The sequence below is a fragment of the Mandrillus leucophaeus genome, unplaced genomic scaffold (assembly GCF_000951045.1).
Source record: "Mandrillus leucophaeus isolate KB7577 unplaced genomic scaffold, Mleu.le_1.0 Scaffold563, whole genome shotgun sequence".
Taxonomy (NCBI): Eukaryota; Metazoa; Chordata; class Mammalia; order Primates; family Cercopithecidae; genus Mandrillus; species Mandrillus leucophaeus.
Window position 1 is genome coordinate 1,636,634 of NW_012106064.1, and position 17,877 is coordinate 1,654,510.

At 35.0% G+C, this 17,877-nt stretch overlaps 1 protein-coding gene across 3 annotated transcripts in view; it reads right to left on the reverse strand.

The window, feature by feature from the left end:
* NLGN1 (neuroligin 1) overlaps positions 1–17,877 on the reverse strand; it is a 991,256-nt gene that overhangs the window by 786,114 nt on the left and 187,265 nt on the right. For 2 of the 3 annotated variants that reach the window (XM_011998237.1, XM_011998236.1), the window contains exon 2: positions 7,361–8,173. In XM_011998237.1, coding sequence (XP_011853627.1) covers positions 7,361–7,853 — 493 coding nt within the window. In that variant the 5' untranslated portion in view covers positions 7,854–8,173. Of the gene's footprint in view, positions 1–6,857; positions 6,918–7,360; positions 8,174–17,877 lie in introns of all 3 variants that reach the window. The other variant, XM_011998235.1, reaches the window with a different exon arrangement.

Below are 17,877 nucleotides of genomic sequence, written 5' to 3' on the forward strand. Positions count from 1 at the left end.
GATTTTGAGAGAATAAATTCCTGTTGTTTTAAATCACACAGTTTGTGGTAATTTGTTACAGCAGCCTGGGCAACTTATACAATATAAAAAGTGCTACATAAAGTGCTATGTCCAGTTACAAATGGCTGTGTGAAGATTTCTGAATAGAAATTATGCTTCTACAACTTGTCCAGAGTTTAAGGTGATCAAACCCAGAATGATTCTGCGGAATGGTTACTAGCAAATGTCTATACTGGTGTGACGTTCTAATTCTGCCGTGTCCTAAACCACATTAGCATGTACTGCCAGGGGAGGAAGAAAGAGAGGATTATTCATAGGAGAAATATTAAAGACCAGAATATTATCTACAAAATGTGTAATGGTAAGTAATATAGAACCCAACTAAACAAAACATTGCATTCTAATTATTATTAAGCTTATCGAATGCTATATATGTGAAAAGAATACATAAGGGAAGACATGACATATGGTAGGAGAAAGGATAGCAGTTTCTACCAAGAATTTATTTTCTAGCATAACTCTTTTTGCTGGTGGCATAAATCTTAAATGTTTTCAACTTCAACCCCAGTTTCTATAAGAAAAAAAAGTATTTATTCTTTGAAAAAATTGAATTGGACAGCTATAATGGTCTTTTAATCATCTGCTTCAGGAGACTCACTCTGCCTGTCAGTAAACAATGGAGCAATTGATGTTGTTCTTTTAAAACTTTACAACACTTTAGATCTACTTCATTTCAGAGTCCCAACTTACACTGTTTAGCTTTTAGAAGACATAACCACATCTGTCCACAGTTACTAATTCAAATATAAAGTCAAATCTCTGGTTCAATAGTTTTACGTTCATCTTCAAACTCTAAGTGAACTAGGCGTTACAAATATTTCAGTGTGTGGTGATTTTTCTACTAGCAAATTGGCCACCAATTTCATTTTCTATTTGTGATCTTAAATCCCATATAAACATGATTCTTATTGTTGTTTTGTGCTGTTTTTGTTGTTCTGTTTTAGTTCCTCCATTCTAAAACAGCCCCTTCAAAGGAAATAGTTGGCCAACAACAACAAATTATGAATCTTTGGGCAAGATAATTTAACTTCTTTGTTCCTCTATTTCTACATCTGGAAAGTGAGGGTGGGAACCTCACAAGGCTGTTGTGATATCAAATAAATTAATATGCCATGATGTCTATATCATAGCAAGATCTCACTGATGTTAATTCTATCTTCATTTCCCTTAACATTACACATCAAACAATTGAAATAGAATCAGATAAGAGCAGAGAACTCCACTATACTTTTGCCCATGCACTCACACTCATGTACTGTGCATAGTAACATATTAATTTTTCTACCCATATTTCTTTAATTCAAAATCTCCAAATCCCACCTTTCTCATCTAATGAAGGATACTGTTCCAGAATTTCTACCATCTTTTGCCTATATTTAAGATTGCTCATTTCCTGCTGTATAAAAAAAAAAAATGCCTTTATTTCTTCTATCTTAACCTACAGTAACAAAAACAACCTCTATTTTCCTCACTCCTCGTATTTTTTCTGATCTCTTTTTAAAAAGCAAAACTCTTTAAAATAATTGTGTTAAGCCACTCCAAATCTTCACCCATTCTCTTAGACACACTCCAGTGTGTAAAACTCACACCACCCCACAAAAGTTAATTTGGCGCAGTTGATCACTATGCTCACTTGGAGACATTTTCTTGACTTAACTTCCAGGGCAACACAAAAATCTTGGTTTACCTACCATCTCATACATAATTCTTTCTCAGTTTCCATTGCTTTCCATCTCTTCTTCCAGAACTCGTAATGTTGGAATGTTCCTATAAATTAAACGTTGGTGTCTTATTTCTTTCGTTACCTTCATTCACTTCCTTTTATTCTCTCTCAAGCTCATGACTTGAAATCTTTACCTTCTATATTAGAGTGACTGCCAAATTTATATCTCTACATAAACCTTTATCACTACCTTGATTCAAGATGTTGGTTCAAGAAACTGGCTTTTTGATGTCTTTACTTGGATGTCTAAGGGTCACCTCAAATTAAACATGTCCAAAACTAAACTTATTTTTGTACTCTGCTTCTCCCCAAACCCTTCTATGTTCTTCCTTTCCATCTTAATTAATGGCAAATCTATTCTTCCAGGTATTCAGATAAAAAATATAGTAATCCTTTTTGACTTCTCCTTTTCTTTCACAGCCCACAGCAAATTGATCAAGGAATGTGATCTTTAAAATATATGAAGAATCTATCACTTCCATGGTTACTACCCTGGTTTGAGCCTGGACCCTGACCAAGTCTTATCTGGAGCACCACCTCTTACTCTCCCCATTTCTCCATGCTCTCCTACAACCTACTCTCAATACATCTGCCAGAGTAACTTTTTTAAAGTATCAAGTCAGATTATTCTGACTCTCATTGTCTCTCTCTCTCTTTTCCCCCTTTCCAGATCTGCTACATTCCTAATTGTTCCTGAAATACCTTTCTCTAGATAATCACCTTATCTCCATCAGATCCTTGCTCGAATGAGGTGGTCCTCATTTTATTTTTAACTATTTTCACTCTCCATACCAGCACTCTTAGTCTTTCATACTCTGTTTCAATTTCTCATCCTCTCACACCTTTTTAATTTAGTTTTTAATGTGTTCATCATTTACAAACTGTCTCTACACACTGGGTTACAAGCTTCACACAAGCAGGCAAGGTTTTTGTCTTCTTTTATTTACTCTACACCTAGAGCGATAGCCAGCACAGAGTAAGTACTCAGTAAATATTTGTCAAATGAATAAGTAAATGAGTGAGAAATGTATAAGCAAGAAGTAAGAACATTCTGGAATATGATCCCCTTTTAAACTCTTAAATACCTTGACAGTACTAGGAGTCATTGTTATACACATTAAATTAGGAAAAAATCAGTCCCTATGTTAGACAACCAAACAAACCAAAAATTTATGGAAAAGGCTCTTGAAAGAATTAATATTATCTCAGGTAAAGACTATGAACCAGAGCATGTAAAAGTAAACCACTTTTGAAAATCACGAACAAAATGCTCAAAGAGTAAATGATTGTACCAGAGTCATCTACAAAGATTTTAATCTTCTGCACAATACAAATTGGGGTAAATAAAAAAGCAAGTTAAGTCTCACAAGTGCAGGAATGAAAATTAGTTCTATATCCTTCTTAGGAGAACCATGCAAATAATAATAAAAGTGCTGGAGAAACACAAGACTACACAACTCTAGAGAATCCATGAGCCAGACAATGTGTTTGTGAATCCTCTCTAGGTCCCTTTTTTCTCCTTCTTATGTTTACTGCCTAATATTTGACCACTTTCTTGTTTGTTAGCAACTCTCACAGGAGAGCAACCTAAAGAAACAGAGGGAAATTTACGCAAATTAAAGCAACTCCTTAATAGCAGTCAGGAAGAATATGTGGGGATCTTAGTCTGGACAGTAAGAAGCATGTGGTATTATTAGATTGGCACAAAAGTAATTGAGGTTTAAAGTATTCACTAAATGATTACTGAATATATTTTTGGAAATTGGCTGCTAACATTAGCTTGATTCAATTCAATTAAGGTGAGCGTTAAGTCTGTCTAAAATATGGTCAACGGATAGGATAAAAAGAACTCATGACATATTTGAATGCGTAAAACAAAGAAGGAAAAAAGAGAAAGAGGAAGGATGGATAGATACAAGTCTCTGCTATGGAAATCATCACAGAAGGTAATTTAACATAACAGAAATCTATCTAACGTAAAAGAGAATTAAGGTCAAACCTGCCTCTGCCACTAACTAGCAGTCAGTGGTAAGGTTGGAATACCTAACTTTTCAGAGTCTACCTTCTTACTTGTAAAATAGAGATAAAAAATTTAAAATTTAAAAACAGAGAGTAATATACTTTTCTCCTAATGCTGTTATGATGATTAAATGGATACATTATGCAAAACACCTAATATATAAAACCAGGTATCTGTTCTCCACAACCAATTTCCAGTGTCTATCATGTTATCTGCCTCTTTGTTCAAGTGTTGACAATCATCTCATTGATGAATTCATTTTTCTTTTCCATTTTGTAAGGATAAAACTCTGAAGAAATATCTAGAGGGTAATTAACATATGGCTAAAACTATCATGGGAAATATTAAAAAACAGATTAAAAAGTACAACTGGGACCTGTTTTAAAATGAGAGGCAGCCTATTGATAAAAATGAGCTTTTTCTTAAATTGCAGGAAAGTATTGTACATGCTGTATTTAAAAATTATAGAACAACATCTCTTGGAGGAGGGATAAGATTTCTTTCCTTTTATACACACCAAAGTACAGAAAATGCTTTGCTCTTTGTAAAGTTGTTTGATTATAAGTTCTATGGGAAGAGCGTTCTTTGTTTCATTTATTACTGGCTGACTTGAATAGTATGTGGCTTGTAATTGGCAATTAGGAAATAGTTTTGCATGAATACAGTATGCACAGATTATAGAGTACTTGGCTCAGGGATGAGGGTCCATCTGTCTCTGCAGGTGATCCATACACACATAAAAGAATAAATAATAACAAGACAGGATTTGAACGGCATCTAGATAAAAGGCAAAGCAGCTATTCTCACAGTTCCTGAACCATCATTCATAAAGTCCTGGCTAAGCAACTATTCTCACAGTTCCTAAACCATCATTTATATACTCCTGGCATTCTACTGAAAATCTCACAGTCCATATGCAGTATATATTAGTATATATATAAACAGATATAAAGTGACTAATAATTTATTGACTCCCAAAAATATGGTATCTTGAAATAACCAAAATATCCCCTTCTTGGTAGAAAAATAATAAAAAACAAACAACAGGTAAAAGTTTGGAAAAATGATTTCTACTCCTCTACTTAACAGCTAAATTCTAAACCTTAGTTTTTGTTTATTTTAAAAGTACTGTTTATATAATAAAATTACATCAAAAATTTTTTGTTATTTAGACTTTAGGATAATGTACAAACAGCTAATAAATGAGCACAATGTATTTAATAATAATAATAGGATATATTAAATTTCCAAGCCAAAATGATTTTTAGAATGCATAGTTAATAGTATGAATAAGCACAATATATTTAAACTGTAAACCATACAGGCTCAAGTGGGCATTGATAGATGTTGTCCTCATTCTAATTATTAATTAGTTCAGAGTTTGTGAAGGTAAATAGCATTGCCTACATGTCTCTTTGCCAACTCTCTTACTAGAGCAAATGAAACCAAAAATACAGAGAACAATGAAAAATAATTTTCTAATAAATCTTTTATCCTCTAAAGTTGTTTGAGAAGAAAGGTCACTTTCTGACTCACTAGCTTACCTTTTGGTGCTCTTATCTTTTTCTTCATCATACATATTTTTATGTATTATGCTCTATTTATGCATTCTTCAATAGCATCTTTATTTATGACTTTGTGAATCAACATCTTTGTAATAGAAGGCGAAAGTCACTTAGCTAATTACACATGCTTGATAAGCTGCATAATAATAACTACTGCAGTATTGTACATTAGTTGAAGGTATGTAAATTACTGCAGTTATTTTCATTTGCAGAAAAAAAGACTTTTTTTAGTTGTTTAAAACACCCTTGTTGCCTCCACATCCATCTTCTTAAGTATACTGTGCTTTTAACCCAATTCATAATATCAATAAAGAATGAAGGTTAAATCCCACTCTACCAGTATTACCCAAGAAATAACAGCAAAGACAAAACAAACAAACAAAAAATCCTCAATGTAATGCAAATACTTCTGAACTGAGTTACGAATTTTGTTATTTATAAAGTGTCTTCCACATAAATGCAATCCCATTAAAACAGAACAGTTTAGACATTCCCTGCCCCACAAGGATGCTATAATGAAATCTGATTTAGTCTAGTCAGGAGATTAGAAGTGCATAGAGAGAGAGAATGTGCAGCATTAGAATATTAATGACTTCTGTATGAAGATTGGAAATTCTACAAAGTTATGAATAAGGTCAAAATAACACTTAGATGATTTACTGCCATAGAAAATCATACTCTCCTATGAGTGATTTACTGAATGTTATATAAAAGCGGAGTGTGGACAAGCTACATTCAGATGCAAGCTTGCAGCTGTCAGTGTCTACATTTGCTCAATCTGGCTAGAGGATGATTTGAAGGTTGATTTAATTGTAGCTTCTGAATCATGCACTTCTCTATGTTTTAAATTGTTTAACGTAAATATAAAAATGTTAAAGTAATTTTAAGACTGTAAATATTTAGTATCAAATCTGCAAAATCTCATTCTCCTCTGGAAAAGTGACTGAAAATGAAAAGACTAAGAAAAAAACACTATTACCTTGATAACAATAATTGCTCAATGATTATGGAAAATTTACTCTTAGGATGAGAAAGTCCATAGAGTGTTCAGAAGGAATGCTGAGAATAAACGAAAAACTAGATTTGTGATTGAGTGATCAAATTTTAAGAGGAGCACAAATATGTATCTGTAGAAAAGAGTTCAGAGATCAAAGATCAAAGTTACCAGTTAGTAAGACAGCATTGTTTGGGCTCCTTGCAGGTATCATAATAGCCTATATAAATATTCCACTACACACAAACTCAAAGCAGAGATTCAACTCTTACCGATGCTACCAGCACCAGAACACAAGACACAACCAATGAACCAATGTAACCTACTCAGCTAGAGCGCTCCTTAACCACCTTTCTATTTTGACAGACTTCATCAGATTTCAAATATCACCTAATCATTTACTTCCCAGCATCAGCAAATCATCCTTAAGGAGAATATCTTGTTCTTCCTCTGCAAGCCTTTTCCCCCATTTTTAATTTCCACTTTTATACATACCTCCTTTTCTACATATTTTCTTGCCGGGCTTTCTGGCACATTCCTTGGATATTCTTTTTACTGAAAAATGAATAGAAGACTAGAAAATAACATGGCGCTCCATCACAGACCGCCGGAACATGCAACACCACTATCTAACTCAATACGCTCCTGCATTTACTGAATGCGAAAGATCCCCAATTCGTTGAGCCTGCACATGCAATGAGGAAATGTTGATGCATCTTCTCAGAAGTCATTTGGTAGGAAATGGAAATTAGAAACCCATTTCTACCTAAATATACGTGCTGTGGAGGAAAGAAAATGAGTAAGCACAGGAAAAAAATAAGTACAGATACACTGACACACATAAACAAAAAGAGCACCATGCACGCATGTAAAATATGTCTACATGCCAACAGGAAAAGCCATGCATACTACCAGTACACATGAATTAATATTGTTAGAACTTAGAATAGAAAAAAATATAAAAATATATCTCCTTGTTTTTCCTGCAATAAACTCACCATCCTCAGTTGGGACATATATATTTAGATATAGGCAGTCTTCACTCTGGTCTTGTACATATGATGAAACCACATCCAAGTTATTAGTAAACCACACAGGAAGCATGACTTCTGGCAGTCTGCCATCAATGATATTCTGGGGACACACAGGAGCAAATTGAGTGGCATTTCTGATATCTGACCAGGGAGATGGTGGTTCTGGAGGCTGAAAACGACGTTCCCCTGTTGGTGGGGCTGCATATGGAACCCCAAGAAATTGAATAACAGGCCCCAAAATTTCATTATTGAGTTCCTTCTTAATCCCTCTTATCTTTCCAAAGTTGGTAGTCACCAGTGGGTCCACATCATCCAATTTTTGTGATAGCACATGACCAGCCTGAAGCAAACATCCCAACATACAGAGAGTCAATGGGGCACCCAGTCCCCTGTGTACCACGCATGCCATCACTGCTCTCCAAACATAATTTTGCCACATGCATCTGGGCAGTGCCATGGTCCCACATTAGGTGTCTAGTTGTCTGGTTACAGTGAGGCAAACGTATTTATATCCACTTGAGAAATACTGTATAATGGTAGAATATACCTCCGATTTCTTAAAGGGGAGCTTGTCGAGAAAAGTTCTGAAAGATCTTCAGACAGCAGGTATCTCCCATTGATTTCACATGTATTGGAGCAGCATCTTCAATCATTACTCTTTATCAGACCATATCCTATTCAACATTCTGTTTTCCATATTAGCAATGTGGCAAGAGTGGGCATTGACTGTAGTTTTCTCTCTTATAAATCAAATCCAGTTAGCTGCGGGTCTATATCCTAGAAAAAATGAAAATAAATCATGAGTTGGAACAAGCTAACATAGACAGTGTGATAACTAGATGTTTTACAATCTACAGAAATACATTAATAATGACTAGCATCAGGGAAGTTAAATGTTACCGTAGGAAAATCATGGGTTGAAGTGAGATGACAATTACAAGATTATGGAGAAATGTGTCTGCGGCCATCATATACATTTACGTGGAAGCAGGCCTTGTTAAAATACACAGTTTTAGAAACATGTCACAGTAAAGTATTTAAAAATACTGAATGTTAGGTGTGAAATTTATACTTTATTAATAGTCTTCAATCACTTCAAGCTATAGAAGATTAATTTATTTCAATTTTAAAACCCAATAGCAGAAAATATTTTAAGAAACTGGCAGTAAACTAGCAGAACAGATACAAACTCTGTAAGAATGACTGTATGCATTGGAAAACACACAAAAAGGTGGTTCCCAACCCTATGCTTATCAAAAAAAAGGAAGATAATATCAGGACAAGAAAACTAATATGAGTTCAGCTATGATTATTCAGATGAAACTACCTCACTTCCTTGCTGTATCTCAAAAATCTTCATAAAATTTTGCTTATAAGTTTCCTATTTGAAATTAAGATTCAATAATTTAAAAGAGAAAATGGCATTGGATATAGTTTGTAAAAAAGATAGAAGTTTACATCTTTTTTTGCAGACAAGTTATTTTACCATCTTGCTATATATTATAGATATCAATAAATTTGCAATGCAAAAATTAATTTATGAGTCAAAGTCAATATATTTTAAATTACAATTTTTTTCTCACTGTCCGTTAGAGATCAAAGGAAGATTACAAAAAGAGAGTGTGGTGATTAAAAAAAAAATCGTGCCTAATCATGGCATCTTGCATATTAACACTAATCAAACATCTATCACTGTTTACAAAGTTCAACTTAAAATGCATCAGAATAAAATGTAACATTCGGTGCAATGCAGTCCTCGGAGTAATCTGACGTTAACTGTCAAATAATGTACAGCTCAAAAAATGTCTTTTCTTGTTCAAGCAACCTTTTGAAGTGTTTACTTTGAAAATAAAGTGCTGATTTGTAGTAGAGATGGTTCTATCCTGTATATTATGGGAAGATTCCTAAAGAAGTGTTGGTCTGGCAGTGAGACTGCCCTGACTTTCTGTTGTTTAAAAGGAGATTGTAAAAACTATATAGGGCAGGAGGAGATTTGGTTCTGGCCTAGTGTGTCTTTATCTCTGAACAATCCATCACAGAAGGCTATAAGGAGATAAATGTTTGTCTTTGAAAATACTTTAGTCTGGGTTAATTCACATACCTTTGCTGTGAAAGCACATTAACATACAAAAGACAGGCTTAGACCAATCCAATTCCTGTTCCAGAACTCTGGCATTTATCGAAGATTCAGCTACACAAACGCATTTTTTGTGAAGTGTATATCATGCTTATTCTTGTGCAGCATCATAGTGGGCCACAGCATGAACGAATCTTTGCAAGTTCCTTTTGGTGTTAAAAATGCACTATTTGGACACCTAACCTAGAGAACCTGTGGTGAGGTCTTAAAAGTCTCCATCATTATTTTTTATTCAATCTAATTTTCAATTACTCTACAGCAATTTCCAAAAATTTTTCTTCGCACAACTGATATCAAATACTTGTTTTGTTATTAATAAAATAACACTCCTTTTTTTGTACTTAGAAATCCCTAACTGTGTTAAGGATAAAGAAGCTCCTGTTTCCCACTGATGTGCTGCTTTAATGCAAATTGCAGAGGATTGGAATTCTGCATGCCATGATGGATTTTCAAATTTGAATGATGTTTAGCTCCTGAGGTTACAAAAATACCCCCTTTTACATGTTGTATGTACGGAGAACTATAGTATTGACCCCCCAAAATTTTCAGAAATTGCTACTATAATAACAGCAGTCATCCAGGTCAAATGAAAAAATATGGCTTATTTAAAGTACTAAAATTTAAAATATATATATATACCTAAATAGAAAGTCTCAAATTTGCTGACAATTTTACCCCTATTTATTGATGCTTCCTTAGTGTATACAAAATCCTCAGTTTTCATGCATTTATGTCTCATTGACAACAACCCTATGAAGTAGATTCACAGTTATCACGTTCTTACTCATGAGGAACTCAGACTTGAAGAGGTGAATTTCACCTTGGCCAGAGTCTCTTAGCTAATTGTTAGCAAATCCAGGCACCCACTGCTATCTGATTTAAAGGTCATCCTTATGATCACCACACATGATAGAGTCTCTCAATTCAAAATTATCACTTTTTAAGAAATTGATCCTAGTGTATTTAAAATTGAATTGTAAAACTATTTTATGTTTCTTCAGAAGATGAAGTCTCAGTAAATATTCTGACAATTTCACAGGACAGAGAAATAAAAAATGGTCTACCCTATTCTTATGGGAAGTTAATATTTCATTTTGCTATATATTTTTATACATATTTTACTAGCTTTACCCTATATTGAATGTGGTGATAGGTTTCTCTTATGTCATTACACAAAATCATGTTAAAACAATGATTTGTGTAATAATTTGGTTATTTATTCGGAACCAAAAAACCCCCAAACTATGACAACCTAATTGTCCAGCAATAGATATTGATAAATTAATTATGATGTATTCACAAATTCAAATTATATACATTAGTGAAAATAAAGGGCCTAAACCCAAAATATCAACATATATAAATCTCAAAATTTTTGACAAAACAAGTCACAGAAAATTAGGTACAGTAAATACTATTTAAATAAAACTTAAATTATGTAAAAGAATATTATATATTATTCTCAAATACATAAATACATAGTAAAAGGATAGCTGTCATCTCTAAGTAAAAAGGAAAAAGAGTAAGGCTTATTCTAGCAACTAATAAATTAATTGGGCCAATTATTTAATTGACATCTAAGACAGATAACCTGTGGTAAGGCCCTAAAAGGCCAACAATGAACTACAGCAAGTTTGACAAAACCTTAGTATTTGAATTCTCTGTATTCTTTTGTATGTTTAAAATATTTCAGAATACACTAAAATAATAAGGCCAGTAACTCTTACTCAGTAGACCAAATCATGTATTACCCGTAGATTAGCCTATCAATCCACATGCGACTAGCTTCGTCTGACTTCGAAGTTAATGGGGATACTAGCTCATAAATTTCCTCATTATTCCTCTTTTTGACTTAAAGCATGTATAGTCCCACTAAAAGAATAAAATCAAAATAAATAATATTTAAAAAGGCATCATAAATGGTAATACATTTTCTCCCTTACATTAATTCATCAAAAGCTGGTCCCTCAACTAGTTTGTTTCTGAGAAACTCAGAAAAAGGAGTAGGGAGAACCATATGGGATGTTAGATAATTATTTTGGGTGGCCACATTCATCCAATCTTTCATTCACTCAGCAAACATTAGATATTTACAATGTGTAAGCTACTGCACTGAATGTTAAGGAGAATTGAAAGACATGCACAGTCTACTCATTATTCCCAAGTAGCTTATGCCATTGTAAAGGAATAAGTAATCTAAAAAAATTACTCTAATACTAGATGAAATGTGACATGTGTTCAATAAATACAAGATGAATATGGGAGCGGGACCTAGCAGGAAATATCAAACTTCTAACTTTATGTACCTTTTACATATCTTTTTCTAAAAAAAAAAAAAAAAAAAAAAAAACCTTTTTATTTCTACCTTGCTTTGTTTTATTGTTTGCATTTATTTGTTTTCTTGTTGAACTCAACTCCTCCTTGTTAAGTTTCTTACTTGGGGCAAGAGTTTGCATGTGTGTTTTAAAAAATAACTTTATGTTCCCCATAAAATCTATATGAAAATTTGTTACATAGTGCAAGTGTGGTTAAATCTCAGTTGGTCTAGATTGACAGCATGCTTACTGTTAGAGCTCCCTGGCTTGATGGTGACCCTTAACCAACGTTATACAATATACAGTGGATCCTTGTTATTCATAGTAGTTATGTTCTATAAAGTCATCATGAACACTAAATTAGGGAACACAGACCTTTTGCTTTTAAAAACATACACATGTATATGTGTGTGTGTATATATGTGTGTGTGTGTGTACACACATGTACATAGATATACCCACATATATAGATATATAAATCTCACATAGATTATAGGTTATAATCCATAATGCTTGTAACTAGTAGATTCTGTTTTATGTTATGAAAGAAAAACTGAGGTTCTAAAGCATTAAGTGCCTGAGGCCGCCTCACTAACAGGTGCTAGAGTTGGGATTAAAATGCCCCCAAATTGGCCCCAAAGATGAAGCATCTTGCACTGCACTGCACAGCCTCTGCCACTGCACAGTGTCCATCCTGTGTCCAAAAAGTTGAAAGAAGAAGGCAGAGAGATGCCTTGTTTGACTTCAGCTGGCAAGATGCTCATAGGGTGACTCAAAGTTTTGCTGCTTTGCTCATGTCTGTGGAATGACTGTAAACGTGCTGTAAGTGTTGATTTTAGGATTACAAATACATTTTAGTGAATGACAAGTTTGCAAATACAGAAACCAGGAATAATGAAGATCAACTCTACTAACTAAAGACAAATAATGTTTTGCACTTATAGATCTGTGAGTTGTTTGAGTCAGGCCACACTAGCTTGTCAACTATATATGCTAATAATAAATGGATATAAAAATGAACTTAGTAATACTAATATAGCAAATAATGCAATTTAATAATATCTGGTTTCAGCAGAGTGTGGTAAAATTTGATAACCAAAGCTAGCCATATACCTGAAATATATCTACGTGATCAGTTCACTGTAAGAGAACCTGACCACTGACAGATACTGGGTTTCCTCTAGCAAAATGTTTCATATACACACTAGTGGTGGTTAAAGACCTGGAGACAAAAGGATATTCTTTGTGACCCAGGAGTGGGAGAAAAAAAAATCCAGAGTCTGAGATTGTTTAAATTCAATTTAACACATATCCTTATTCTGCTGTTGCCATACTGTATTCTTTGCCTGTAATAAAGCTGTCCAATGAGTATAAACTGTTTGACACCTTTCAGCAAATGAATATTTAGAGTAACTAATGTGTAATTAACTCACATAGTAAGTACTTAAAATGGGATGAATATACAAATGAGCACAATTTTACAAAATGATATTAGGCTTCAAAAGAAGAGACAAGTCTACCTCCAGCTAGCAAATTAGAAACGAGTTCATGAATCAAGGGAAATTTGAGATGGACTTAAAAGAATGAATACGATTTGGATAAACACTGATGGTCACAGAAGGGGTCCCACAGTGGAAAGAATGTTCAGCAGACACTGTGCTGCTCACACTTCCTGAGGGCACCTTCACATTTTAACGACTGGTTTCAGCCAGTATACAAAGGCCTGGCCTCCTTTTCTCAATACAGAATAATCAGAGGGGCTACTTCAGCCCCAAAGCTCCCCATGAAAATGGGGAGAGGGAGGAGTTGGTTGAGATTCTCTTACTCCCTTACAGGAATTGTTCCCAATGGCACATCCCAGGAAACTTCTTGTAGACAAACCTTCATCTCAAAGTCTTAATTTTTCCTTTGGAAGCCTGACTTATGACAGAAAGAAAAGTAAAGCTTTTTTTTGAGGAAGGCACAGTCTAGTTTGCCCAGAACGCAGAGTAAATGAGGATGAGCATTGGATAAGATTGAGATGGCAGGCTACAGCCAAATCAAGCAAGCCCTTCATTAAGAGGCTAAAGGGTTTGGATTTTATTCTCTAGATGATGAAAAGCCATTACACATTCCTAGCAGAAGGAAAGTATTATCAAATTCATTCACAAGAAAATTAAACCGGCAGCATTTTGGGACAGAGATCTCTAAAGCAGTGTGTTCATACCCCACCACAAGATGACTAGATAAGGGAACTAAATGGTTGAACTTCTATTTGCCATTTTTTATATAAAACAAAAAGAGAAAGCAATTAAAGTTTGCTAATATGAATATATGACCTAACACCAGTGTCATCACATGGCTATTGATGCACATAGCACTTACAGTGTTCTTGGGAAGGCAGATTGGTCTGTAGTGCAGCTGGTTAACCACCAGCAGCACTTTGTTATGGTCCATTGTTCAGTTTCAATGTGCAGTGATGCATTAAAGTTTACATCATTGGATAAATAGATTTACACATTTGTGTCAAGTTGTAATTAAAGTAACCCTTAAAAACAAACTTCACGAGGTCAGGAGATCGAGACCATCCTGGCTAACACAGTGAAACCCCGTCTCTACTAAAAAGTACAAAAAACTAGCCGGGCGAGGTGGCTGGCGCCTGTAGTCCCAGCTACTCGGGAGGCTGAGGCAGGAGAATGGCGTAAACCCGGGAGGCGGAGCTTGCAGTGAGCTGAGATCCGGCCACTGCACTCCAGCCTGGGCGACAGAGCGAGACTCCGTCTCCAAAAAAAAAAAAAAAAAACAAACTACTGGATTAAGTTTTTATCAAATATCAATGAAAGGGAGTACTAGAAATACAATCATAAATAAAGAACTGTAAAAAGGCAAAATGAAATTTCTACTTTTAGGACAAGCTCTTCTTCAGCTATATCACAAGATTAAAAATAATGGCCATCTAATCAGATATAATAACAAATCAGAAAAACGTTTGAAAACCTCAAGAAGATAACTTGAAGTGTGAATGAATGCCCATTTTACTTGTTGTGAACTGTGTCCTAAAAAATTTCTGTGCCTTAAGATATTAGTGAATAATGCAATGAAGTCATCAGTATTTATAAGACATTTTAAAACACTGTTAATTTTATCTTTCTTATCTTCTTAGTGCCTATTTTTGTGTATGTTTCATAATCTGGTGATAGAAATATTTATCAAATATATATATGTATATTCATACATAAATTTTATTAAATATATATGTATATTCCTACATACATTTTTGATAACCAAACCATATTTTTTACTAAAAAATAACATATATGTATATATGTATACATTTTTCACCTTTAGCAAAAATATGGTTTGGTTATCAAACGCACAGACTAGATACAAAGGTGTGGGAATCGTTACCTTTGTGAATGAACTGGTGCAAAAGAAACCTGAGAGAATCTTAATTCCAGGTTCAGTTTGAAATATCAGCTGTTTTCATCCACAATTATGTGAAAATGGCAACAAAAACAACTACTATTGTAGGTCACCCTCTACTTGCCAATCACCGTCCAAAATACTTTACATAGTTCATGTCACTTAGCCTTCACAACAGATTTATAAGCCAAGCCCTCTTATTTGAGGTGAGAAAAAGAAGGGTGAAAGTGGTCAGATAACTCTCTGAAGGCCACAATGCCAGAAAAAGGCAGATCCAAGAAACAAACCCAAGACTGCCTAACTCCAAAGAACATGTCCTGAACCTTTGTGACACAGGAGTTTGTGCGCTGCACCTCAGTGAGACCAATTCAATAAAGTCCTATGCTCAGGTTGAGGAACTGAGGAGGGTGAAACACATAGAATATCAACAGAAGCAAAATAAAAAGGCTGCTCATCCGCTTGCTGGGGTTAGTTAATAGTCATAATTTGCAGCAGCCCCAAAGAGTGTGGTATTGAAACTTTTTTCCAGGAACATTCCACAGCCTGGGGCAGAGAGTAAATGATAGAAGTCAAGGTTGGGGATAAGGAAGGAAAAAATGGTAGAACAGCAAAGAGCAAAGGTTACAAGAAATGGTAATCCTAATGTAGAACAGATCAACTAAATCTAAAACAGAGTTAAGCAGTACTAGAAGGACACAAAGGGGAAAAATATAAGACAATTAAAACCAAGGCCAAAAAGGGTTTACTCTGAGATGAGAATATCAAAGTTCAAGATCTTGATCATGGAGAAGTTCCAAGGGATGCCAGGACCTATGTCATGGCCATATTAACATAAGACTATTGAGAACTAAAGTGATGACAAGTTTATTCTGCCATGAGCATCATTTAATAATAACTGGATTAATGACAAGCACCAAATGAGTAAGTACTGGGGCTAAACGTTGAGCTAACTGCATCATCTCCTTTATTGTCTCTAAGTACCATGAGGTAGAGATCATTATCATCTTCTTGTAACAGATAATTAAATTGAAGTCAGAAACACAAAGCCACAGTAACATCCTTCAATAAAACAAGAGCACATTTTATGGATGCAGCAAGCTTCAAGAAATAGAAAGTGACAAGGCAGAAGAATTAACACTCTCTAAAGACAAATGCTGCCTCCTTCTTAATTTTGCCCAGAACCTCCTTCTGGGAGAAATTGTGGGCAGCCCTCAACAGTTTTCCAGAGTTGCATGAAATTTCCCATTTCTCTGTAGAGTATACAAATGGTTCTATTTGTTCCCTTTCCCCTTGGGCTACTTCCACACTAAATGTACCTCTCCAATAACAATAAAAAAAAAGAGAGAGAAAATAGAATGTGAATGAGAAAAGGCCAACTAAAACTTAAATTAATTGGAGAAAAAATTTTACCAATAAAATAGTTTTTCTTTAAATAACAAGGAGTGAAACATGAGCACATGGTAAAGGTTATACCTGGTAGCAAACTAATTTTGCAAATAAACAATACTAAAGGAAGGTAACACACATGATACGGTTTGGCTCTGTGTACCCACCCAAATCTCATATTGAATTGAACTCCCATAATTCCCACGTGTTGTGGGACAGACCCAGTGGGAGATAATTTGAATCATGGGGGTGGTTTCCCACATACTGTTCTCATGGTAGTGAATAAGTCTTATGAGATCTGATGGTCTTATCAGGAGTTTCTGCTTTTGCATCTTCCTCATTTTCTCTTGCCACCACCATGTAAGAAGTGCCTTTCACCTCCTGCAATGGTTCTGAGGATTCCCCAGCCATGTGGAACTGTAAGTCCAATTAAACCCCTTTTTCTTCCCAGTCTCTGATATGTCTTTATCAGCAGCATGAAAATGAACTAACACAATAAAATGGTACCAGTAGGGTGGGGGCACTGCTGAAAAGATACCCCAAAATGTGGAAGCAGCTTTGGAACTAGGTAACAGGCAGAGGTTGAAACAGTTTGGAAGGCTCAGAAGAAGACAGAAAAATGTGGGAAAGTTTAGAACTTCCTAGAGACTTGTTGAATGATTTTGACAAAAATACTGATAATGATATGGACCATAAAATCTAGTCTGAGGTGGTCTCAGATGGAGATGAGAAACTTGTTGGGAACTGGAGAAAAGTTGACTCTTCTTATGTTTTAGCAAAGATACTGGTGGCATTTTGTTTCTGCCCTGGAGATTTGTGGAACTTTGAACTTGAGAGAGATGATTTAGGGTATCGGAGAGAAGAAATTTCTAAGCAGCAAAGCATTCAAGAGGTGACTTGGGTGCTGTTAAAGGCATTCCATTTTTTAAGAGAAGCAGAGCATAAAAGTTCAGGAAATTTGCAGTCTGACAACGCCATAGAAAAGAAAAACCCATTTTCTGAGGAGAAATTTAAGCCAGCTGCAGAAATTTGCATAAGTGACAAGGAGCCAAATGTTAATCCCCAGGACAATGGTTAAAATGTCTCCAGGGCATGTCTAAGGTCAGTCTTCACAGCAGCCCCTCCCATCACAGGCTTGGAGGCCTAGGAGGAAAATACGGTTTTGTGGGCCAGCTCAGGGTCCCTGTGCTGTGCGCAAACTACAGACTTGGTTGTCTGTGTCCCAGCTACTCTAGCCATGA